The following is a 23,837-nucleotide window of genomic DNA, read 5'->3' on the forward strand; positions in this document are numbered from 1 at the left end:
TGTGGCAGAGGTAAAGGTGGGAGGAGGGCCCTCTAGGCCACTTCCAAGTTCAAGTCTAGGCCAAAATTGGGAAACCACCTATCCCAATGTCCAACCACCAAATGGGCCAGTGTGCAGGAATCCGGCCCACCACCCCACTGCCCTGCCCCAGGATCCTCTTTCTATTTCGTAGCCGCGGTCCATCTCATGCTGGCATTCAAGGCCCAGGACTCCGTCCCCTCCCCATTCTTCTTCCCCTACCCACCCCACACTTTGTTCTTGTCCCTGAGCCTCTGCTCCGGTCACCCCTTCCCCAACCCCTCTCTCACAGCTCAACTGTAAAGCTCCCTCCTCACCCCCTGCCCCCATTCTGGGGCAGTCTGGGAGTCTTTGACTCAGTGCTTTCTCTCTGCCTCATTCAGGTACTGCCAATTGTCTCCTCGCCAGTGGGGAGCGGGGTCTTCTAAGACTGAGCTGGTGGGAACTGCGCAGGCACCAGGCCACTCTGTACCCACGTGTGGTATCTCCTTCTCCCCTGCAGTCCCAGAAGGAGTGGTGCCCACGGCCAAAGCAGGAGAAAGGACGACAGGAGAGGCAGGTGCAGTCCCTAAAACAGGCTCTTTAATAACATTTATGTCTTCATTGAAGAGCTTCGCTTTTCCCACCCAGCGCCGACTGGAGCCGACAGGGTCCGCTGGACGGATGGACACGGGGGCGGTCTTATGGCGGGTACGGGTGGCCCCAGGGCCTGGGCGCCGCCCGCGCCGGGCTAGTAGAAGGAGTACTGGTTCTCCACCGCACGCGTGCGGCCGCGCGATCCCTCGCCAGGCGCGGCCTCAGGGGGCTCGTCCGCAGCGCTCGCCGCCTCCAGCAGCCGCTCGGCGCTGTTGCTACGGCTGCGCGCGCTCGGCGGGCCCTCGGCGGCGGCGCGCGGGGCAGCGGGCAGGGATGCAGCTGAGGACGACGAGGCGGAGGAAGACGAGGCGCCACCGACCTCCGAGGGCGAGGCAGGCGGGCAGGCGGCGGCGAGGCTGGCGAAGTAATGCTGGCCTGCCGGCTCGCTCCAGCAGGCGGGGGGCGCAGGCACGGCGCTGGGCGAGGGCCCGGGCTCTGCAATAGGACCCAGAGCATCAGTGCCCAGCCTGGGTTCCCTAGTCACAGCGTGTCAGACTGGGACCAGAGACCCGGAGGAATGGGGTGGCCTGGGATCACACAGGGAGTCAGCACCCGAATTCAGCCCTCCGGGTTCCAGCCCACTTCCCCAGATAATATCCCGGGTACAGGCGGCACTGCACACACACAATGGTGCTCAACCCGCAAGTGCCGGACACCCGTACTCACCCCTCCACCGCTCCCTCCACCCCCAGCTCCGCGCAGAGTCCCACCTGTGTCTAGGGACTGCTGGGTGCTGCTTCTCAGCACGCCCCCCCCCCCCCCCAAGGAATCACGCAGAACACGCCCTGTATCCAATCCTGATGGCCCTGCTTGCTTACAGCTGCCCAAGTCCTGGCCCTCGCGCATTGGAGCTAGCCCAGTTGGGATGCGGCTGCAGGGTGACTCCCGTCTCCCACTGCCCATCTGTCTGCCCCTTTGAGACACCACACCTGCCAGGTGGGGCACCTTACCAGGTGGAGGACCCTGGGCCCGCACGTAGCTGCGCAGGGTGATGTCTGCCGAGCCGCCCGACTCCAGTGGGATGGGGTGGGTGTGGAAGTGGCGCAGCATGTCAAGCACTGACTGGAACCACAGGTGCTGCACGTGGCACTGCCCGTGGCCATTCAGGGACAGGCGCAAGTGCTGTGGGCACAGATCCGCAGTCAGTGGTGGGGCCCTGCACTGGCAAGCGCCTCTGGGGGTCACCGGGAGGACCGAGTCTTACAGAGGCCCCGGGGGTCACGTCAGGGCAGGCGCCTACCATGTGAGTCCCATCTCAGGGTGGGGTCACTCCTGGGATGGGGGTGGGGAATGGGCGGGCAACAGAGCCAGGCTGGAGCTGAAGGGAATAGACATCTGCCTCTATGTTGGAAGCACCCACATCATGCCCCTCACACTCCCCATAGCGGGTCTCCAAAAGCCCGAATAAGACAGAGCTTACAGCCCCCATATTTAAAGATGGGGAAACTGAGGCACAGGGAAGGAGTGACTCACCCATTGTCACAAGGCACAGAACTCCTGTTTGTGTGATTCTCCACCCTGCTGTCCCCACAGAGCCAGAGCCCAGAGGGTTGGAAACCATGCCAAGGAGGGCAGGCGGGGGGGGTGGGGTGGGGGTGACAGCACGTGCTTCTCAATGTGGTCGCAGTGGCTGCACGCAGAGCGTGGGGCACAGGCTGCTGCTGCCTCCAGGGCACACACGGGGCAGATGCCTCAGGGAGATGAGCCATAGCTTGTGGTCTCTAGGGTGAGCCTTATGTCACTCAGTACGTATCCCACAGGAGGGAGAGTGGCTGTCGCTGGGGTGTGTATGGCAAGAGGGGAAGTGAGAGGAAGGTGTCAGGGCCTCAAGCCCAGGCGGGGGTGCTGGCCTAGCCCTACATAAAGGACAGAAACCTAGGGCGTAGGGTGGTTCCAGGAGTGACCTGCCCACCAGCAGGGCCAGAAGTTGCCAGAACAGCGAGAGCAAACCCAGGGAGCCTAATGGCACCCAGGGCAGGGCCTTTGGGGGCAGAGCCCCAGGGCAGAGCCCGAGGCAAGGGGGTTGCATCTCAGTCTTTGGGGAAACACTTCAGACATTTACTACTGAAGGTGAGAGAGGCCCCCCTTCCCAGGAGGAGTGCGAGCAGAAGGTGGGGGTCCTGCTATACCCCACCACTAACTTATCTCACCCCGGGCAGTCACCCCACTCTGACGGGGCGGGGGCCGGTGTGAGTTCGACGCTGGGACTTTCCCCTGGAAGGAGAGGAGTGTCCAGCTCTTCTTCCTCCCCCGCCACCCATGCCCCTGGATTGGCTGGGCTCCATCCTAGTCTCCGGCTCGGGCAGGAGTCCGATCCAGGCTCTTCAGGGAGGCTGCCAGGGGTGGTGCTGGCCGAGAAGTAAACTTGGGGTTGCCAGGGATGGTGTTAAGTGCCTGGTTGTCAGAGGAACTGGTAAGAGCGGCTGCTTTCCAAGGAGGTGTCCCTGGAGAGGGGCTGCCTCCTCCACAAAGTGACACCGCCAAGGACTCAGGCCCAAGGAGCCAGGGAAGGGCTTGCACCGGGTCAGCTGGGGGCTGGGACACTGACCACCAGGGTAGGCCTGGGGCAGGAGCGCTGGGGAGCCCCTCCTCCAGCAGGAAGTGGCGGGAGCCATGTCCCGGGAGGAATCCAGAGTTAGGTCTGTTTCCTTATCAGAAACTCAGGATGGGGCGGGGGGGCGGTGCGGAGGTTGAGGTTCCTGCCCATTCTGGTCACACTAACTCCCCACGGCCATATTTCCCGGTGTACCCAGGCCAGCACATTAGCACACAACGTCCGCCCTTGAGAGCCCAGTCTCTGGGTGCACCATCACGCCTTCGCTGTGCCCTGTCGGGACCGCTCTTCCCACTTCACCGTAGACGTTCTCCCTCCACTGCATGTCTCGGGTCAAGGCCTCCTGCTACTCTGGCTGGCAGGGTCAGGGGCCTCCTCTGGCCCTCCAGACCCCCACAGCCCTCCTGCTCGGCCCAGCTCCTCCTCCCGCATTTTGTCCTCTAGGGCCCACCTGTGTGTGGTTCCCTTCCACGTCCCTTGGCCTGCACACAGGCCTGGCCTGGAGCTGAGGAGCAGGAACGGGTGGTGAACTGACCTGAGGAGGCTAGGAAGTGGGGCTGTCAGGAGTAGGTGGGGCTGAAGGGCCTTGGTTGACCCCAGCCCTGCACTGAGGTGGCTCTTGGTACAGACCCTCAGAAACCCTGTGCTTCTGAGGGGTCAGAGTTAGGTCCTCGGAAGGGCCTGGCCTCCTGAGTGCTCAGCCACCAGGAGGTGACTTCCCCATCTGGATAATGGAGAAGCCATATCTGGAGCAGAGAGGGTGGAGGGACCCAGGTGGTTCAGAGAGCAAGTCCAGAGAGGCCGGGCCCATGGAGAGTCACGCCTCCTTCACCCACGGTGCCCGCTCCTGGGGTGTGGGTGCAGCCTCAGGACCAGGGCCACCTCCCCACCACATTCCTCCTGCACGCTTACCTTGGCCTTGCCTTGGAAGTTGAAAGTTAGTACATACTCCCCAGGCCGAGTCTCGCTCTGGCGGATCACGAAGAGGCCATGGTTGCGGGAGCCGCCTGCCAGCACGAGCTGCGCTGCCTTGACCCTCGACAGCGTCCCGTGGAACCAGGGGTAGTTGGAGAGCTCCAGCTCCGGGGCCGCTTCGGTCTCAGGCTCTGCTCCCTCCTCCCCTGGAGAGGATGACAGAGGGAGGGGTGTGAGGGTGGGAGGACAAGGAGATGCAGCATCTTGCTGGGTTTTTACACGCAAAACGCTGTTTGGATAATTTTAGAACAAGGTTGGAGCTGACCCCGCCCACTGGTTAAGCCTGTGCGGCCAGCTGAGGCACAGAGAGAAGGAATACCTGTGGTAGTCTCTGAAGTCAGCAACAAACTTGGAAACAAGTCAAAATCCTTGCCCCTAACCCCTGGTTCTGACCCCTCGCACCCCTTCTGCAGCATTTTCTATTGAGACCAGAGCCTGCGGGAAGGGTCTTGTTCTAGGACTTGCCTACAAAGCTGGAATTCTGAGCTGCTGTGCACAGGACCCAGTGGGATGAAATGTCACAGCTTGTGAGGCTCAGGAAGGGCTATGGAGGGAGCCAGGGTGCCTGTGGCCTTGGCTGGGGGTGAAGGAAGGCGGGGCTGGGAGAGCAGGCTGGCCCACTGCACCTGCGTTATTGCCGTCACCACTGCTGCCGCCCGGGGATTCCAGGGTCTCCAGGAAGGTCTCCAGGGGGACGTGGACCAGGGACTCGCTGATGGCATCTCGAGCTCGGCTGTGTGGGGCCGTCACCACGGCTGCCGTTGTCTCTGAGGGCCGGGGCAGGTCCACTGCTGGAGAAGTGGCAGTAAGAAGCTTGTCTGCCTGTCTGGCCACGTTGGAATGACCACCCCCCAGCCCCGCCCTCCACGACGCCAGCCAGCTCTGCGCGGCCTACCCTCCGTGAGGAGCTCGCAGCTGCAGGAGGCCGTGCGGCCAGCCAGACAGCCTCCCCGGGCACAGGAGAGCTCTGTGTCTTCCTCGCTGTCCCTGTGGACGTGAGAAAGCAAAACCATGTTTAGCTGTGGGATTTGGACCATGGGCCCCTCACAGAACCGGGAGGTGGCTCACCTGAGGTCCCTGTGCACCCTCAGCTCATTCTGTGGCCACCACGTGTGGCTGGGCCGTATAAGAGAGGTCTCAAGGTGGGTGCAGTCCTTCTAGAGGTCACGTGACCCCTGCCTGCTAACCCACAAAAGGCTGGCCTCCTCCTGGGGCCCCACAGAGCCCCACAAATGGTGCCAGGGCACGGCTATGGGTGGGGCCAGGGCAGCTCCCCTCCTGGCCTGAGGTCTTTGTCTCCCCATCTGTGACACAGGGTGTCTGGGACCCTGCCAGCTCTAAAACACGGCAAGGCTCACCTTCACAGGGTCCAGGGAAAGAGTGTGCAGAGCAGATGGTTGGGAGGGTGGCAGGGGAGGGATTATAACCACTTTGGGGATCAGAGGGCCGGGGAGGCGCTCAGGACTTTAATTGTGCTTCCTTAAATGAAGCTGTTAATTAGAAGGCAGCAGCCCCTCCCCCCTGGGGCTTGGCTCACCCCATTAGCCAGGAGAGCTGTTGCCAAATGCTCTGCTGCTGGTCTGCCTGCCCCTCCTACCCTTGGCCTCAAGGTCTCTCCTGGACGGTGCAGCCAGCGTCCAGCCTTCCTGTCGCTCTTCCTGCACACAGCTGACCGCCGCTGCCCTCCGCTCACTACCAGCGTGCGTGGCTCCCCGCTGCCCCGACTTACCGGCTTCCCCGGCTCTCATCAAAGTTCCCTCCTCACCAGCTCCAGTTCTCACTGCTTGAAGGCCTCGATGCTCCCGGCAAGCCCCAGCTCACGCACACCTCCACATCCTTTGCTGGGCTGTTCTCTCTGCCCTCTCCTGTCCCTAGTCCACGCTTTCTTTCAGCCTTGGAGATGGTGAACCCCTCTACCAGCATGGTTTCTGAGCCCCAGGGTGGGTTAGGGGCCTCCCCCTACTCCCCAACCCCTGTACCTTGGCCTCACCCCATCACCACCCTCCTCCTAGTGGTCTCAGGCACCCCTGGGGTGAGGATGAGATTTGATCCAACTTCCTTCTAGGTCCCCAGGCCCTGGCCCTGCAGAGCAAGCCTCGAAAAGCCTGCTGGGGGTCAGGGTGGGGGTGGGGCTACGGGTGAGCGGCCAGCACCAACCTGGATGTGCTGCCACCAGAAGAGCCCGTCTCGGGAGCTCAGCACCGGAGAACTGCCCCTTCCTGCCCACCTGTCCTGGGGTCACTCGGGCACTCACCCGGGGTCCACGCAGCCCTGGATGTCGGCCACCCACGAGTGCTTCTGCAGGGAGTCGATGGTCTCCAGGATGTACTCTGCTCCATTCTCTACCTGGGGAGGCGGGGCCAGGAGTCCAGACAGCAGTCGGTACCCCAACCTCCTCCACCCTCAGCGGGGGCTCTAGACCTGAGACAGGTAGCTCATCCTGCCCCTCTCCCACCAAGGCTCACTGATGCGAGCAGCAGGGGGGACAGTGGTGTCACCATCAAGCACCACCCTGAACCCAGGCCAAGGTCCTGGGGTAGAGCCCCACCCCATACTCTCAGCAGCCCATTCCTCTGGGCCCACCACTGGGGATGATGTCCAGCTTGGCTGACCTCAAGTCCCCAGGCACTGGACATGCGGCCTCAGAAGGGCCGTGCTGGCTGGGGAGCGGTGGGCCGGCACCCTGGAGTTGGGCTAAAAGGACCTCGTGACCCTCCAGGCGGCCAAGGGGCCAGCTGGCTCCTGCCTAGTGCCCGGAACTCTGCCTCTGAGGTGACACCCCTGGGACAAGTGGCCCCAATAGGGGAAGGAGGGCAGGGAGAGTCCTCGCCGGGGGCAGGCCTGGAGTGTCATCCTGCCTGTTGTTGTCTGGTGACCTCATTCCAGCAGCCCCAGGAGGGAGGTGGTATGCACTCCCCATTGCACAGGTGAGCAAACAGGCCCAGAGAGGTCAGGTGACGTGTTTCAAGTCCCACTAGCACTCTGCGGCATTGCTGGGACACGAGCCCGGGGCTCTGAGAGGCTGCGAGCCCTCGGCTTCCTGCTGTGCGCCTCAGTTACAATGCAGCTGTTGGACTCCCAGCATCTCAGAGCTGGGAGGGTCCTTGGAGACCACCTCCAACCTCTAGCCCCTCTCTGAACAGATGGGGAAACTGAGGCCCAGAGTGGGGCTGGTAGGTGAGCTCCTTGGCCTCAGGGCTCCGGAGCCTAATCAGCAGCACAGCGGCCACTCGGCTGTTGGGAGCGAGGCTCTGGACGCATCTCCCCAGCAGATGAGAGTGCCAGGCAGGGAGGGACTGTACCCGCAGCCCCCAGCCGGGGGTGACTCAGGGTGTGGGGTTGGCAAATGTTTCATTTAGAATAAGGGAGTTCGTGACTGAACAAATAGGGGAGAACAAAAGCATAAACCCACCCAGGAGCCTGGAGAGGAGGGTGGGGGCTGCATGCAGCTTTGGGTGGGCGGGACCAGGTTCCTGGGAACTGGGCTTCACAAACATCCTCCTATCCTCTGAGGAGGCACAGGGCACAGCCCTGGCGGCTGGAGCCTGTCCTTAGCAACCTGAGCAGGCCACCCCAGTGACATAGGTCCTGGCAAAAGGAAGAGCTGCCCTCAGCCTCACCAGGGCGCCTCCCCGTCCACCCTTAGCGCCTTTTCGCCCTCTGTGGGACCAGGTGGCTTCCCACACTCCAGGGCTCCTCGACAGGAGCGTGCGTGTAACTGCAGCTTGCGGGCCCAGGGGGTGGTATGTGCTGGCTCCTGTGGGGGAGGGGGAGCCACTGAGGGGGAGAAGTGAAACTGAGGAGCTTCACCCAGGCCCAGGAGGAAATGGGAACAGGGGGCCCCTGATGGTGGGTGATTCCTAGGGCACTTGGCCTGGATTTAAGTCCCAGCTGGGTGCTCACCACCTGCGTAGGGTCCTAAGACTCCCAGCCAGGATCCCTCCTGCTGCCCTGCTGCTGGCCCCTTTCCCTCCCCTACCACGGCCTCAAGCTGTGCCGCCCATAAGGGAGGCTCCTGGGGCAGCCAGAGTAACTGTGGGGCCAGGGTGGGACTCACCTTGAGCACAAACGTGTTGTCCTTCTCTGGCATCTCCAGGGGCATGGTGGTGCGGACCTCGATAATGGCCGAGAGAGGGATGCTGACCTTGGGCCTAGAGGCCTGGGAGGCCAGAGGAGGGGATTGCGAGAATCACCACAGGGCCTCCTGAAACCCTCTCTAGAGCTCCCCGCCTCCCGGAGCAGCCCTCAGCTTAGGATGGCACAGCAGCCCTGGCACAGAGGAGTTCTGACCCCCGATTCACAGACAGGTGAGTGGAGGGAGTCTTTGGGTAACAAAGGGACCTCCCCATAGTCACACAGCAAGTCAGGGGCAGAGCTGGGCTGACATCTGCGTCTCCCTCCCCGAGCCCTGCAGGGTGAACTGTGCCTGGGCTGCCCTTCCACCCAGTGCACCCACCCGACCTGTGGTTTTCCCATTTTTGACCTTGACCCACAGTAAGAAACATATGTGATGTTGTGGCCCAGGATACACACAGGTAAAAACATCTCTGAAATGAATGTGTCAGCAGACAATATTTACCCTGTGTGTGAGGCATGTGGTATTTTCTATCTTATTCTGGGTCATTAAAAAGAAGATGCTGGTCTCCTCCTTCAAACTAGACATCCCAGAGCACAGCTCTGGGGGCCCTGACAGCTGGGCAGGGCAGCATCTTCCCGGTGGAGGAAAAGGGGCCAGTGTGGGGTTCAACCCAGGTGAGCTGGCAGAACTCCCAGGGAGGGCCAATCCCAGCCTGGCCCTCCCCGCTCTGCCCCAAAGCTCCTGGCCATGACCTGAAGGCCCTCTGGGGCTGGCTCGAGACTGAGATTCCCGGCAGGGCTTGGGCTCCGGGACAGGGACTTTCTCGGGAGGAAAGGGAAGGGCCACATGCTGGGTGGGCAGGCAGGCGGATGGGAATTCCCAGCAGCACTGGCTACCATCCAGCGGGCTTGGAGTGCTGACGGAGGGGCTCGGCTGACCGTGGCAGGCCACTGTGCCAGCCACTGGGGCTGGGGGCCATGGTGCTGGAGTGGGTAGAGCGGACAGAGGTCTGCAGTGAAGGCCCAGACTAGCTATTTCGGCTGGGCTCCTGCTGGCTGGCGGCGCGGATTCTCTGCCTGGCATTTGAGGCCGATCTGTCTGGGCCCAGCTGCCTTTCACCCTGCTCTGGCCGCGCCTCACTGTCCCCACTTCTCTGGATAGAGCCATGAGGCTGTTTCATGACCCAGACCCTCGTCACTTGGCTTGTGCCTCCAGAGTGCCTGTCCTGGCGCCCCGAGGCCTGGTGAGCACTTGTGCGGCCCCGGCTTCACCTCCTTGGTGCCCCTGGAGCACCCAGTGCTCAGCCCGTGGAGGGCTGTCATCCAGTGCTGCAAATACCAGTCTGTTGGTGGCTCCCACCAGGGCAGGGGGCCAGCCGCACTGCGCTCTGGGGCCCCAGGGCTCTGAGGGGACAGGAGGCCAGCGACCTGACTCATGGGGCTGTATGAGAGGAACGCAGAGGGGCCCAGGAAATAACCCCTGAGCTCCTGTCTGCTCCAGGTGCTCGGCCAGGCCTCCCGGACCGAGAAGCAGGGGCACACCTTAAGGAAGTTAGGGAAACAGGACTCCAGCCCTCACCACGGTAGAGAGCAGTTCCTACCGGCTCACTCGGGAATCCCTGAGCATTTGCATGACAAAGGAAGGGCTGGAGGCCCAATTAGGGGGTGGGGGTAGGAAACCACTAGCTTTCCTCAGAGGTTGGGGAGGGGAGCCCTCAGGAACCCTGCCTCCTGCCAGTGGTGAGTGGTGGGCTCAGAGGGATAACCAAGAAGGCACCAGCTGCCACTTCCCTGCCTCTGAGGGCAGCAGCCGCTGCTATTTACAGGCGGGCAGCTGTGACTGCCACTCAGGGCCTGGAGGCCTTGAAGGCCTGGGTCTCTGCCTCTGCCCTTTGGGTGACCCTCGCTCGGCAGCCCCACCTCATCCCCACCCCCTGCTGGACCTTGGGCGCCCTGTCTGACAAGGGGTGGAGTTGAGCTTCATGGTCTATTCATGGTCTACGGTTTCTCTCTGGGAACTAATAGTGGGGCCTGGGCAAGCAAACAGCTCTTGGGAAGTCAAGCGGGGTGGGGGGGCCCTGGGATTTGGGGAGAAAGCTCTTCAGACAGTGAGCATGTCCCTAGGAAGCCACTTCTCATGCAGCTCGTGGGAAGGCCTGGGGAGCCCATACCCTGCCCCTCCTGTGGGACCTGCAGTTCTGGCAGATGGAATGATGGGGACAGAGGTGAGAGGCTCAGGCTGACTAAAGGCACTGGGGTAGAGTAGGTCCAGGGGTAGGCGGCAGCCCTGGGTGGTTCTTGGGGGTGCCGCCAGCTGCCGCACCAGCACAGCCTCCCACCTCTCTGAACCTTCCAGCGCACAAGGGGCTCCCACCTTGACGCTCCCTTCATTTCTGGGGCCCCCAGGGGGGTGAGTATAATTAGTCCAGCTCTGCCACCCATAAGCTGTGTGACTTCGAGCTGCCTCCCCACCCCCTTCACTGGAGTATTAATTTGTTTTCTCTTCGTGACCTTGAGACCATGAGGCCCACCTTGCTGGAGTACCAACCCGGAAGAGACCGCCCACCAGGCCAGGCACTCAGCGGGCTCTTGGAAACCGGCGCTATTGTTACAGTTATTCCCACTTTCTAAACATGGCCGGTTTGTTTCATCACCCTGGAGGAGTCCCAAAACTTCGCCTACAGCTCTTTTGGTGAGCCCCTAAGAGGGGGAGGGGACAGTGTACTCCTGTGAACAGAAACGCTCGTGACAACTAGAACTTAGCTTTTGAAATGCAGGCCAGAAAAGGGCCACCAGGGCAGGGTTAGCAAAGCTACAGCTTGGCAGCCAAACTGTGGATGCACAGATTTCTACCAGAACAGATGCAGACCTCTCCGGGAGTGGCACCCTGGAGTGCCACCGTCACTCCCTGGCCTCATCCCCGCAGGCCCCCTCTCTGGGCTTCTTCAGCCACCCAGGGGTTGAAGGTAAGGAAGAGAGTAGGGCAGGAGTCAGGCTTTCCAATGCCATGAGAAACAGCACCCCAGAACCTGTACTGTACCCTGAGGGCCCTCTGACACCTCACAGGTGCAGAGAGGCCTTGAGGAGTGACTTGCGGGCCTGGTGGAGCGCCCACACCCCAGAACCCTGACACTCAGGACTCCATCTTGCCAACCAGACCAGGCAATGCCAAAGCCAGCTACTGGCACCCCATCCTGTGCCCATGGCATTCCGCCATCTCCCAGGTGGGGGCTGGCGCTCACCTTGGGTGGCACGAAGAACTCTAGGCGGAAGCGCTCGCCGGCCACGGCCCTGCGCAGGAGCAGGCGGCACTTCTGCCACTGGGCGGCGCCCCCCGGGCCCGTGGCCGCATCATCCGCCACCATGAAGCGCAGTGCACCCTCGCGCTGGATGTCCACCAGCTCCACCTTGGCCGCCAGCGTCCGTGACAGCCGCAAGCGCCGAGTCCATTTGTCGCGTGGCTCCGCCTGCGGCTCGGTGGCACGTGGGGTGGCGTCGGGCTCGGGAGAGGAGCGGCGGTGCCATATGTCGCGCATGCCGTCCACCACGCACAGGCTCATGTTGCGCAGCGAGAAGCCCTTGCGGACGCGGGCCTTGGCTGCCGCTTGCGCAGACACGTCCTCGGAGCTCCGCGAGTGGCTGCATGACGCCGCCTTGAGCGCCACCGGCTCCGGATCCATGGCGTCAGGGTGCTCGGCGACCCCGGCCACCAGCATACGGCGCACCTCCTCGCTGAAGACGTCTAGGAAGTTGGTGGCAAAGTGGCGGGAGAAGGATGCCCCGGCGTCCGGTGTGTCGTAGGCCGGGTTGTCTCGTAGGAAGCGACAGAACTTGTGTGCGAAGTCCACTGCGGCAGCCTGCGCGTGCAGCTCACAGAACTGCCGCCAGTCCGGGACCGGGGCGGCGGCAGCAGCGGCGGGGCCGGAGGCGGCACCATTCATGGCTTCCGTCCCATCGCAGCCCTCTGCAGCTGCAGGTTAGAAGAGCTCTTAGTGACTTCTGACCAGAGCACCCACCTGCCCTCTCTCTGGCCCTGCTCCCCCGGGGCTCCCTGGGGCTGTGCATTGAGGCTGGGGGTGGGGGTGGGGGTGGTTCTACAACACGCAGCCTTTCAGAGCAGGACCAGTGTGTGAAGAGGTTCACGGGGGAGGTTGGGGGCAGTATCTGCAGGAGTGGAGCCCCCATTCACTGTCTCCAAACAGCAGCCTCAGTTAGGGAACCCCGAGTCAATCCTGGGCCAGCCAAAGGAGGCTGGGATGATAGGGGCCTTGAAGTGAGGTCCCCAAGAGCCTCCAGTGACCTCACTTCCCCAATAACCTCTTCTGAGGGCCCCAAAGCCCTGTGGACAAGCAGTCACATGCAACCTTCTGGGGTCTACTTTTGAAATACGTCAGGCACCCAACCCCCTCCTCCACTCACGGCCCCCTAGGGACCTACATGACCTAGGCTTCTGAAGGCGATGCTTCAGCAGCCTCTTCACTGGCTCCCCGAATCTGACCTCCCTCTGCAGTCTGCTCTCTGCCCAGGAGCCCAGTCATCACTTCTAAAACATAAGACTCTTCAGGTCCCCCCTCTGCTCAAAGTCTTGCAACGGCTCGCGTTCCACTCAGAGTGATGCCAAAGTCCCAGCCTGGCCCTGTTGGCCTCACGTGATCTGCCTCCATGTTGTGAAAGCATGCCAGTCACTATTCCTACCTCAGGCCTTTGCACTTTCCGGGAATGTTCTTTCCTCCACACTCGGTCACCTCCCTCAGGCTTCTGCTCCAATGCTCTTGTCTGATAGCCTTCCCTGCCCCCCACTCTGCCGAGAAGAAACGCTCCCGCCCCGTGCGGGCATCTCCTGCCCTTTGCCTGCTTACTTTCCTCTGTAGCGTTCACCCCATCTGACGTACCATTTATTCACTTGCTTGGTTGTGTTCTCCCCTCTCCTCGCCCCTTCCCCTGAGAATGTCAGCTCCACAAGGCAGGTATTTTAACAGGCTTATAAGTGGCCGTGTCCCCAGTGGTTGGCACATGGCAGGCGCCCTGCAAACAATGAATGAATGACTGAATGAACAAGTGAATGTGTTCTGCGTTCTGGGCGCATCCAGCTTTCACCACCTAAACTCTCACGTGAGGCCTGGGATTCTCACCCTGATCCAGGACTTGGGGGTCCCCTCCTAGTGTGAATCAAATCTGACCATAATGTCATCGAAGGTGCCGCCTCCTCCGACTCTTCCCACACGGCGGCTGCACGCCGTGCTTGTGCCCCCACCTCCCTGAGCGCTGTTCTGTCCCCAGCGCCCATCCACATCCAACCTCTTGAAGAGGCCCCAAGAATCCAGCTGTCTCCAGACCCCAGCTTCCTCCTCCTCATTCCCAGGTGACCCCCGTCCCTCCTTCTGGATTGCCAAACTACCTGGTACTTGGGGGCTTTGCCTCCTTGTCCCCCAACATGGCCATCACCCCTGGTGCACGGGCACAGTCCACTGGGTTTATGCAACCCTCTCCCAAGGCCAGGGGGAATTTACCAATGGAGAACAAGAGGGGTGATGCGGTCCTGCCCTGCCTTGGGGAGCCCATCTCAGGGGGTCAGCCCACTGTCAGGGGAACTGAGGCAGAGGGTCATGCCCTCGGCTGCCCTCCCAGGGTCCCCCATTTCCTGGCATGGCCCTGGCAGCTCTTGGGAGCACCATCTCATCTCTCCTCTGGGATCCATGCTCTAACTAAAGCCAGGTAGAAATAGCTGCTCCACTTCTGTGAGATCGTGCACAGGGCCTCTGGGCCGTGGGCACTGGGGGAATTCCCTCTCTCCTCGGGGCAGCCTCGGCCCTGAGCTGCAGTCAATAACCACGGCACGGCCCCAGGGAGGAAGCAGGCCACTGAGCACAGATGACAGTTTTCCAAACCAGCAGGTCTCCTCAGATTCCTGCCCTGGTCTTGGGGGAGAGGGCCCCAAGGAGCTAGGGAGACTCCCTGGAGGAGGCGGGGCCGACCTCGGGCTTCAGGCCTCAAGAGGGTGCAGAGGGCCCTGTAGGCCTGAGCATCACCTTGGAGGCAGGCTTATCAGGACAAGGGAAGAGGGTCTGGGGAGAACGGGGGCGAGGCACCCATGAGCTTGGCTCATGCTGAGACTTTTTAATGCCCTGCACTTCCTCCTCTCTTCATCTGGCTAAACCCTACTTATCCTTCAATCATTAATCAAGGTCCACTTCCTTCAGGAAGCCTTCCCTGACCTCCTGCCTCCTCTGCCAGTTGGCATGAGTGTCTCCCCTGAGCTCTCACAGTCCCTTCCTCAACGTGCCTCTAGCAAGGTGCAAAAAGCAGGGAGCTCCAGGTATGTTTCCATGTCGCTCCCCCTAATCTGGCACAGGCGCACTCTGGGGGCAGAAGGTAGGCCCGAGTTGTCGGTAATGGAAGCGGAGGCAGCAATGCACCTGCCGCCACCACCGAGTCCTCCAGACAAGGAGAGCGGAGGTCTCGGCCCGCCCTTTGGGGGGTGGGAGTGAGAGGCAGCCCTGCAGCTAAGCCTGTCCCCCTGCTCCAAGCCCATCTATTTTACCCGGCATGGCAGTGTTCCCCAACGTGGCCACCTCCCCCCTGTACCACTGAGACCACCAGGTGACACGCCAGCCTCGGAAAGGCTAGCACTGGAGCCAGCATCAGGTTGGAATGCTCCTGTTGGACATAATTTTGCTCCCAGATGGGGCAGGTGGGGACAGGGAGGAAGTCAGTCCCAGTTCCCCATCCTCTGGCATTAATCCCTGTCCTCTCTGCTCTCCCTGCCGACAACATTCCTGGCGAGGAGAAGTGGCAGAGTAGAGAGACAGGGCCCTGGGGAGAGGTTCTCTCATGGTGGAGGTGGGGGGGTCCCAGTGTGCCCTCCCTGGAGGTAGAGGTGGCACTCAGAGAGGAATCTTCCAAGGATACGGTGGCTGTGTCCACGCCTGGGGCAGGGCCTGGCCTAGGAGGCTGGTTCTGTCTTGACCTTCCCCACCCACCCTTGCTGGCTGGCCAGCGGTCTGCAAGCCCGATGCCCGGCACAGCAGCCCTCAGTGTCCCCTGGGTCCGGCCAGGGCTACAAAGAAGTGGCAGAGGTTGAAAAGCTGAAGGTAAAAGTCACAAGCAATTGGGTCGGCAAGGAGCCCCACACTTCATTACAGATGCGGGACTGCGGCCCTGACAAAGGAGAGGCGGGAAGTCACACGGAAGAAGGCTCGGGCCCAGAAGGGGCAAGGGTGTGCGTGCTGTGGGCCAGAACTGGGATGAGACCATGTGCAGGGACCTGGGCTCACCTGGGCTCAAGGCCCGACCCCGCGGCTCGCTGGGGGAGCACCTCCTCCTGTGGCCCCAGGCAGGCAGAAGAGAGCTGTGGGCCGGGGCAAGACAGCGCAGGGTGGGGCGAGGGGAGATCTGGGCTCTGCCTCGGGCCAGGCCTTGGTCCTCCCCAGGCCCCGGTGCCCACCAATAAAACGCCACGCTGGAGCAGTGGCCTCTAGGGCCCGACTGTGACAGTCGTAGGCCACTTCAGACTGGGGGTCCCCGTCACTCCACTGGGACCAGGGGCAGGCAGGGGGCAGGCAGGGGGTCACCTCTCACCATCAGTCTCCTCTGAGGATTGGGATGGAGACAAAGGGAGACCACCGGGTCTGGGCACCAGCTGCTGGCTCCCCAGGGGCCCTGAGTGGGCAGACCACCCTCCCTCAATCATCACCAGGTTTTTTGTTTTTTGCGTTTTTTTTTTTTGAGGCTCAGCTGGGCTTTCTGGCTTCTCCTGGAAAAATGTTTTTTGTTCCCATCTCACTAGGACTGGAGGGAGAGGGGATGGGGCTTCAGGGAGGCGGGGCAGAGGAAGCCTAATAGAGTCTCGGCCCCTCGAATTTCCAAGCCATGGACTCTCTTAACCCCTCCGCCAGGAACCCAGACAGGAGACCCTCCCCCACCCCGACCCGAGCAGAGGCCTGGGAGAGGGGGCAGCTGGCCTTCCGGTGGTAAAAATAGAGCTGACAATTGGAAAAGAAAAAGACCAGCCGTCAGCCTCAGCCCCCGCAGCACGCAGTTCCGGATCCCACCGCCAGGTCATTCCTTAAAATATTAATGAGGCATCTTAGCCGCCCCGCTAATGCGCAGACGACCAATCGATCTACCACACAGAGGGTGGTTGCTTGGGGGGGCCGGGGTGGGGGGCACCTGGCCCACACCCGCAGGCATTCTCCCCACCAACAGTGCTTCCAGGGAGCCCCAGGAAAGCGAAGGACGCCGTGCAGTGCAAACGAGCAGCACCGGGAAAGGCTGCCTCCCCGGGATGCACCCAGGCAGGCCTGGGCAGCATCCTCCCCCTCCCGCACCTCGTGCAGCTGCGTGCTCAGAAAGGTACGCCGGGGTGAAGATCAGATCTAAGGGTGCTCTATTCTGGCTGGGGTGCCCACACCCCATAAACCATTCATGATGGGGAAACGGTCCTCTTGTTGGGGTCCTCCAATACAAGAAAAGGAGACAAGAACCCATTTGGCTCCTCCCTGCACCCGGGAAGCTGGCCCTAGCGATGCACACGGATGTCCTTCCTCTCCTCTGGGATTCTCAGGACCACTGGCCTGCCCAGGTCAGCCTGCACTTTACAGAACTCCTTCCGTCCTCCGTCCTGCTGTGCTCCAGCCGCCCTCCTGGCCTCCGCTGGACAGTCCCCTCTGGCCCCATCTGCACCTCTCCCCCTGTAGGACACAAACTTTGCGGAGGTTGCTGCGTTAGCCAGGGGTGCCTCTGCCCGCTGGCTGCCTGCATCTCTGTCCCCTGCAGGAGGCACCGAGTCAACCAGGCAGGCACATTTTTCTCTTTCTCTGTTGGCTACTCGGGTGTTGGTTCTCAAGTCTACTTCCCGACCTTACCGACCGGCCCAGAAGTGTCCCCATTGGGCAGGTTTTGAACCAAGGCTTCCTGTGAGAGTGAGGTGTGGCTGGAATTCCCCTACCCTTCCTCCCCAAAATATCTGTGCTCACCCCATGACCCTGCGACCGGGACAGGTGCAGACTGAACGCCCTTGGGACTTCGCCTCTGAATGGGTGGTGGGAGGGGGTGCGCCGGTGGTCCTGGCATCTCTGAGCATCACTTGCCATAGCTGTAAGGCGGGCCACATGCTCTCCGCACAGACTGCTGCAGGGCCCAAGGCCTGTGCAGAGGAGCATGGAGAGCATCGTGGGGAGGCAGCTCTGTGCTCCGTGTGTTTTCATGCCTTTGACACACCCCAGCCTTTGTCACTGTGGGAGAGCAGACGGCCTTCCTGCTGAGCCCTCTAGCTTTCACGGACGCCCCGAACCTTGACAGGCCCTGCTGGCTCAGATCTGCAAACCCCGAGTCCTAAGGGGCCCCACAGCTGCATCCAACAGATGTTCCCATCACAGGGGCCCACTGCCCGGTATCTCCCTACCTCCACATCTGGTCATTTGACACACGGGGCAGCCGAGTGCTTAAAAGCCTGAGATCTGAGGCCAGACCTCCTGCGCTCGAATCCCAGCTCCTCTGCTTCCTAGCCGGGTCGCTGTGGGTGGGCGACTCAGATGCCCGGGGCCTCAGTTTCCTCATCTGTAACACAGAGGGCGATACCAGCACTGACTGCTATCCACGGGCTGTCATGAGGATTAGAAAAGTAATTTGTTTAAAAATAAAGTTCCTCGGCTCCTAGTTCCTGGATGTCTTGCCTTCATCCCCTTTCCTTCCCACTGCTCTGGGCATAGGTCGGCAGAGGCCGGCAGAGGCCTCCTCCTTACTCCCCCCCCCCCCCCCGCCCCCGACACATCCAGGCTCCTCTGTGCATCCAGGCCCGTCTTTCTAGAGCGCAGCTCTCATTGGGCCCCTGCTGAAAACCCTCTTCCTCTCACACCTTCCCTGCCAGGAAGAGAGGGTCCAGGCAAGGGAGGAGACTGGCCCCTCAGTCACTGGATTTACACTAGGCTCCCACTAGGAGCCAGGAGCCGTGCTGACAGGGCCAGGGTCGCAGGCGGGTGGGAGGGGACCGAGGGGCTACACTCAGATCTGCCCCTCTGGGTGGCGGATACTACTCCTGACAGGGCCCTGGAGAGCTCTCCCTCGGAGGGCACAGTGGAATTACCTGGGCCCTGACTCAGAAATGGAGGTGCCCACCCTCAGAGGAGGAGGCACTCTGACAGGCTGGAGGGCGGGCAAATCCAGAGCTGGGCCCTGCAGGATTTAGATGTCAGACAAACAGAGAGTGGGGCCCAGAACAATAAGCTGCACCCGGGCCGGGGGGCTGTGGAGGAAAGCCCATCCTTCTTCAGGAGCACCTGGTGCTGGACAGTTCCTGCCCAGGCTCTGTGGATGGAGAGCGGGCTGGCGAGGCTCTCGCTGCACCAGCCTTGCCCTCCTGGGGTTGCAGAGCAGAGGCACCCCCTCTCCAGCCTTGGCCTGAGCCTTGCAGTCTCTCCCCTTCCCCCAGTGACATGGATCTCGCCTTGGCCCCTATCCATACACCTCCCAGACCTCCCTGGCCCCCTGACTCAGTCCCCCAAACGTGCAGGACCCCACTCTCAACCCCTACCACTCAGCCCACCAGTCTGCCTTCTGGCTTTTTCATGACTCTCATATCATGCCTCCCCCTCAGTTCTGAGCATCCCAGAGCTCTCGGTACTGTGGATGCTTATGAAGTTTCCCTGGGCCTTTCTCCAAGCAAGTGAACTCCCTGTGTGCCTGCTATCCAGCACCGCAAACTCACCACATCCAAGTTCTAATACATCCTCTTCCTCTAACCCCTGCTTGTTCTCAGTGCAGCATCTTAGCACCCAGCCTGGCATCACCCCACCTGCTCCACTCTGCCCCGGTAGTTGACAGGCCTTGAGGCCACAGAGGCCTTGGGAACACCCCCTTTATCCTGTCCCTGCCTCTACTTGGCCCCCCTCCCCCTCCACAACACCACATTGCTGTGGCCTGTCTTCGCCAGACTGTGAGCCGCGAGTTGAGTGTGACACCCACCACAGGACCCAGCTGGGCCCTATGTACAGAGGGTGGGAGGTGGCTGGTGAATAGAGCCTCGCTTTGCCTAGAGGAGCCAGAAGATGCTGTATTCCCACACGCTGGTGCCCTGTCTCACTCTGCCCAAACAGGTTCAGGCTGTGACCTCCTCCAGATTTGAGAAGTCACACCTGCTGTCCCCTGGGACAGAGCACAGCCATAAAAACAGATCCAACCAGGTGAGGGGGTGGAGCGGAGAGAAACTTCCCCAGACTACAAAGCTGCCACCACCCTTCCAGTCCCATGCGGACAAAAGGGGCAGGAAGTGAGGGGCAGTAAGGGGCAGGCTCCAAGGCTGGACTGGAGCCCCATGGGGTCAGCAACCAGGACGTCTGAGGCACCTAACGCCCCCCCCCCCCCGCCCCCGATCCCCTGCAATACAGGATTCCCTGCAGACCGTGGAGGAGGAAACAACCAGGCTCTTGCCCGAGAAAAGTGCTTTACAGACCTTGTTGGTTGAGTGACTTTGGGCAAGTCATTTCACCTCCTCACCTCTCTTTCTTTCTCTGTAAAATGGGGGTAATAATAGTACAAACCCCACACGGTTGTTGTGCAAATTACGTGAGACACAGCATGATGCCTTTAGCCTGGTCGGAGTCAGCTTGAAGCCAGCCGTTCAGCCTTGGCAGAAACCAGGCTCCACCTGGCCTGGGGCAGGCGTCTTACCTCCAACACTCCCTCAGGAAGTCCACCCTGGGGTGTGAGTGTGGGGGCTCTCCCTAGGAGAACCGTGTTTAGAAAATTTAGACAGATGTTTCACAATATGGGTAAGAATAAAGGCATTAACTCTCCATTACTCAGAACCATTCAACTAACCTGCATCAGAACATCTTGCCCTCCATCACTCATGCCCTCTAGAAGGTGAGCGGGGTGCAGGAAGGAAGCAGCTTGCAGGGAACCCTGCCGCTGAGACCCCACACTAGCCTAACAGCACTGCCCCCACTGCCAGGCCCCTCTCCAATTTCCTGGAGCTGCAATGGTCTAGGTTAGTCCCCACTCAACCTCCTGGATGGAGCAGGGTGGCTGGAGGGAAGAGATTTGTTTAAAGTGGGGGCCAGAGTAGGAGGGATTCAGATCACACCCCCCAAAAGGCAGCCAAAGCCTCTTGGGATAACCAACCCCTGCTCCTCCTGCCCTCCCAGAGGGGCTCACTCCTCCCACACTCAGTGACCTGCGCTGGAGGGGGCAACTCTTGCTGGTCACCCAGCTAGGATGTAGGCAGCATCACTCCCATTTTACAGAGCAGATAATGGAGGCTGAAAGATGCAGAGGTAGGGTTCAACCCAGGTCTGACTCCAGACCTCAGGGCTCTCCCCTGCACCAGCTTGGTGTGAACACTGATTTTGGTTTACCATGTTCACGGTCACTCCCGAGGCTGCTCGGTGTCCCCCTGCTCTGCTCCCGAGGGGCCAGTAGCTGCAGACTCCTCCCCCTGAAGACCTCCTTCGTGGGCTGCTGGGGGCCCAGGCGGGTCCCTGCCCCTGTCCGGCCTTGGCCTGATGGGCTGGCGCGGTTCTGGGGCCCGCGCTGCCCGCAGGTTCATCAATGGCCAAGGCCGAAAGGCCTGAATGGAAGGCACGAACCCGCCCCTTCTTAAAGGCGCCGGCCTCTCGGGTACCCTCAGCGCCCCCCACCCTCCCATCCAGGGCTGCCGGAGAGCTCCGGGGTGGGCGGTAGAGAATGGTGAACGTAAGAAAGGCCTGGGCAGAACGGAGGGCGTGTGGTCCTCACCCTCATTCCAGGTTGGCCCTCCCCGCCCCGTCCCAGCCCCCACAGCCTAGGGAAAAGACCGAGCGCCCCTCCACTCCAGCCAGGGACCCCCTCCTCTAGGGGGCCCGCTGCGTTCTCCCCACCCCTGGCCCTGGGCCCTAGGAGGGGGCGGGGGCGCAGCTGCTCCGGAGGCGTCTTGGCCCCTCCCGTTACTCCTGCTCAGCCCGGGGTGGGGGTAGGAGAGCCGATCCCCGCAGGGGGCGCACGTCCCTGGTCAAGCTCCCTCCCACCCGCGCACACAAAGACGACACGCGCGGACCGGGGCGCGTGCGGCCGCGCTCCTTGGGGCAGCGGTGCGCACACGCACGCGTGCCCTCAGGGACCGACGGGGTCCAGGATGATGGACGAGGGGACGAGGGGACGAGGTAACTGAGGACAAGCAGGCCGTACCTACAGGCGCGCAGCTGCGGCTGGGCGGGCCAGGGCACCCGCGGAGCACTGTCCGGACCGCGGTGGGGCTCCCGGGGCCCGGCGGCTCATGGCCTGCGGCGGGTTTATGCTCCCTCCGAGCGACAGCCGGCGTTGGAGGCGGCTCCTCACTCCCTTGTCCACAACCTCCGAGGCTAGTGCGCTCCTCGCGGGCCCGGCGCGGCCCCGGCTCCGATCTCTAGGCAGCCAAGCCCCGCGCTCTCCAAGCCCAGCTCCGGGATGCGCGCGCTCTGCCCGCTCGCCCCTGTGCCCCTAGCCCGCGCGTTGCGCGCCTCCCCGGCCCCGCCCCCGGCGCGAGTCCCGCCTCCCACCGGCCTCGCCGGCCCCGCCCCCACTGCGCCCCGGGCCCGTGTGGAGTCGGAGCTGTATCCGCGGCTGCTGCTCACTTCCTTCGGGAGGCAGCAGCGATGGGGCAGCGGAGCCCTGAGACCCAGAGGGGTTAGGAAAGAGCCTGCAGCCACCCTGTTTGGGGTGCGAGTACTTGACCGCCTCGTCTCACGGAGTCGGCCCCAGGCCAAGCGCTGGAATCCCTCCGTCGTGGAAGCGTCCCCCGGAGCCCGGGGTGGTGGCTCCTGGAGCACGGCGGATGGAGCCCGGGTGGGCAGCCTGCGTGGTGGGTCGTGGGTGCCCGTTGGTGATGGTTGCCCGGCGGGATTTGTCACTGTCCCAGACTCTCAGCCGCCAGGGCAATGGGAGCCTCGAAGAGGCCCAGATGTCGCAACGGGGGAAGTCGACGCCTGCTTTTCAAAAATCCCGAGGGTGAGCACCACGCCCCCTTCCTTCAGCCCTTTTGGTGCCGGAAATCGCCCCGCGGCTACAGGGCTGGGAAGACCTGAGCCTGTGCCTACCTCCCCATCTTCTCCGTGCTGGGTAGACTGAGGCGGCTCCTCCTCCCACCCGCGTTGTTCGGAGGTCATACGGGGCTGATAGGGGTCTACAGCCCTGGCTTCCTCACCCCTCCCCGGCTCTACAGCCCCAGAACCAGGGCATAGGTTAGGGTAGAGACCAGTCTGGCTAAGAAAACAAAGACTCCTGCTGGCCTTTGTGGGCACCTGGGCGCCTGCAGTAGACTTCCCAGAAGGTGGAGGGACTCCAGCAGGCCTGGAAGGGGTCTGAGAGGAGAGGGAAGGCATCACTCCGTGTAAACAGAAGTGTGGAAGAGTTGCTCAGTGATGTGACGTACTGTTGCTCCTGCAGAGAGGTGGAGGTGCCCCCGAGCTCCTCCCCTCCTCTCTCTTGCCCCCAGGCCCAAGCCCTCGGCCTCCGCAGGCCGTTGGATCAGCTTTTCCCTGCCCCAACTAAACCCTCTGCAGCCCTACCTCTGGCAGTTCTGTGGTCTGCCGGGGAGCACCTCCATCTGGTGCTCTCCTCTTGCAGACTGCCCTTAACCTTTCCCAAAGCCATTTCACATCTAATTTCCCAGAAAGCAGGACAGGCAAGGAAGGGTTTTTATCTGGGGCCTTGAGAGGAACAGTGGGTTGGTGAAGGTGGAGACTGGCCTGGAGCCTGCCTGGACCTCCTGCCCCCCAGCCTGGGGTGCCCTCTGCATGGGCACTGAAGCAAGGCAGGCCTTGTTTGAGGCCCTGGAACCTAGCCCCTTCCCTTCCACACATATACAAGCTGCTCTCTCAGCAAGATATGGCCAAGAAACATTTAACGAAAGCTTAGGTATGGAGCAGCCATGGACTGGAACTGCACACTGGCCTGGAGGCCTGGCTGGGAACCAGGAGACCTATGAATGAGGCTGGGAGGGATGTAGGAATATGAGAGGTGGGAGGGAGACCGCCTGTAGGGTTCGAGAGAAGAGAGGGAGGCTCTGTACTGGGTGATGGGGCTGTGGACCCCACCCTCCTGGGAGATGGGAGAACCTGGCCCCCAGTGGACTAACCTGGTTCTGAGCAGTAGGCTGAGGTCCACTGATGGGCTGTCATTGGCCAGAGAGGGTCCTGGGGTCTGGAACCCTGGGCAAGCCAGTAAGTGTGATCCCCAGGGAGGAGGAAGTGAGGAGGAGCCAGCTGTTCAGTGACTGAGACAAGGAGGAACTAGTGGGAGAAGTGGAAGTGGCTAGCGTCGGGAGGGGTAGTGAGGAGGGGAGGGGCTCATTAGTCAAGAGCACCTCTATCCTGGGGACAGGAATGGGTGGGGATCGTTCTCTCTGGTGTCTGAGGGCAGGAGGTTCTGGGGCCTTGGAGGAAGTTGTGATGGGGCAGACGATGAGGAGCATGGGGGTGGGACGCCCCCAAGGGGGCCCTGGGTGCACAAGCTCTAGAGCGTTCAGGACTGAGACAGGGATTAGCACAGGGGGCTGTGCCTAGGTGGGCTGCGGGGTGGGAGCCGGTTATGGAGCCAGAGTTTCAGGCCACCTGGACGGTGAGGG

The 23,837-nt window shown here is 61.8% G+C and overlaps 1 protein-coding gene across 11 annotated transcripts; it reads right to left on the bottom strand.

Annotated features, from left to right (window-relative positions):
• Positions 1–585: 585 nt before the first annotated feature.
• On the bottom strand, positions 586–23,774 carry SH2B2 (SH2B adaptor protein 2). Of its 11 annotated transcripts, XM_053930399.2 has the most exons (12): positions 21,422–21,691; positions 17,664–17,818; positions 17,236–17,405; positions 13,153–13,285; positions 11,503–12,230; positions 8,237–8,342; positions 6,438–6,525; positions 5,079–5,170; positions 4,810–4,974; positions 4,121–4,329; positions 1,605–1,776; positions 586–1,089 (listed from the first exon to the last, which is right to left on the bottom strand). In XM_053930399.2, the coding sequence occupies exons 5-12, from the start codon at positions 12,199–12,201 to the stop codon at positions 749–751; spliced, it is 1,872 nt and encodes a 623-aa protein (XP_053786374.1). In that variant the 5' UTR covers positions 12,202–12,230; positions 13,153–13,285; positions 17,236–17,405; positions 17,664–17,818; positions 21,422–21,691; the 3' UTR covers positions 586–748. The 11 variants fall into 11 exon arrangements, with proteins under 11 accessions (XP_053786374.1, XP_053786371.1, XP_053786362.1 ...); XM_053930396.2 differs by lacking the exon at positions 17,236–17,405; XM_053930387.2 differs by lacking the exons at positions 13,153–13,285; positions 17,236–17,405; positions 21,422–21,691 and adding an exon at positions 23,349–23,774.
• Positions 23,775–23,837: the final 63 nt, after the last annotated feature.

Source organism: Desmodus rotundus, chromosome 1 (genome assembly GCF_022682495.2).
Source record: "Desmodus rotundus isolate HL8 chromosome 1, HLdesRot8A.1, whole genome shotgun sequence".
Classification (NCBI taxonomy): domain Eukaryota; kingdom Metazoa; phylum Chordata; class Mammalia; order Chiroptera; family Phyllostomidae; genus Desmodus; species Desmodus rotundus.

What these genes read in the sequence shown, in the direction of transcription:
- SH2B2 (XM_053930387.2), bottom strand. An exon ending in AGTTCTTCGTGCCACCCAAG is followed by an intron (nt 8,343 to 11,502) that starts GTGAGCGCCAGC and finishes CTGGCCTCCCAG; the next exon opens with GCCTCTAGGCCCAAGGTCAG. An exon ending in ACTTCCAAGGCAAGGCCAAG is followed by an intron (nt 1,777 to 4,120) that starts GTAAGCGTGCAG and finishes CTGTGCCCACAG; the next exon opens with CACTTGCGCCTGTCCCTGAA.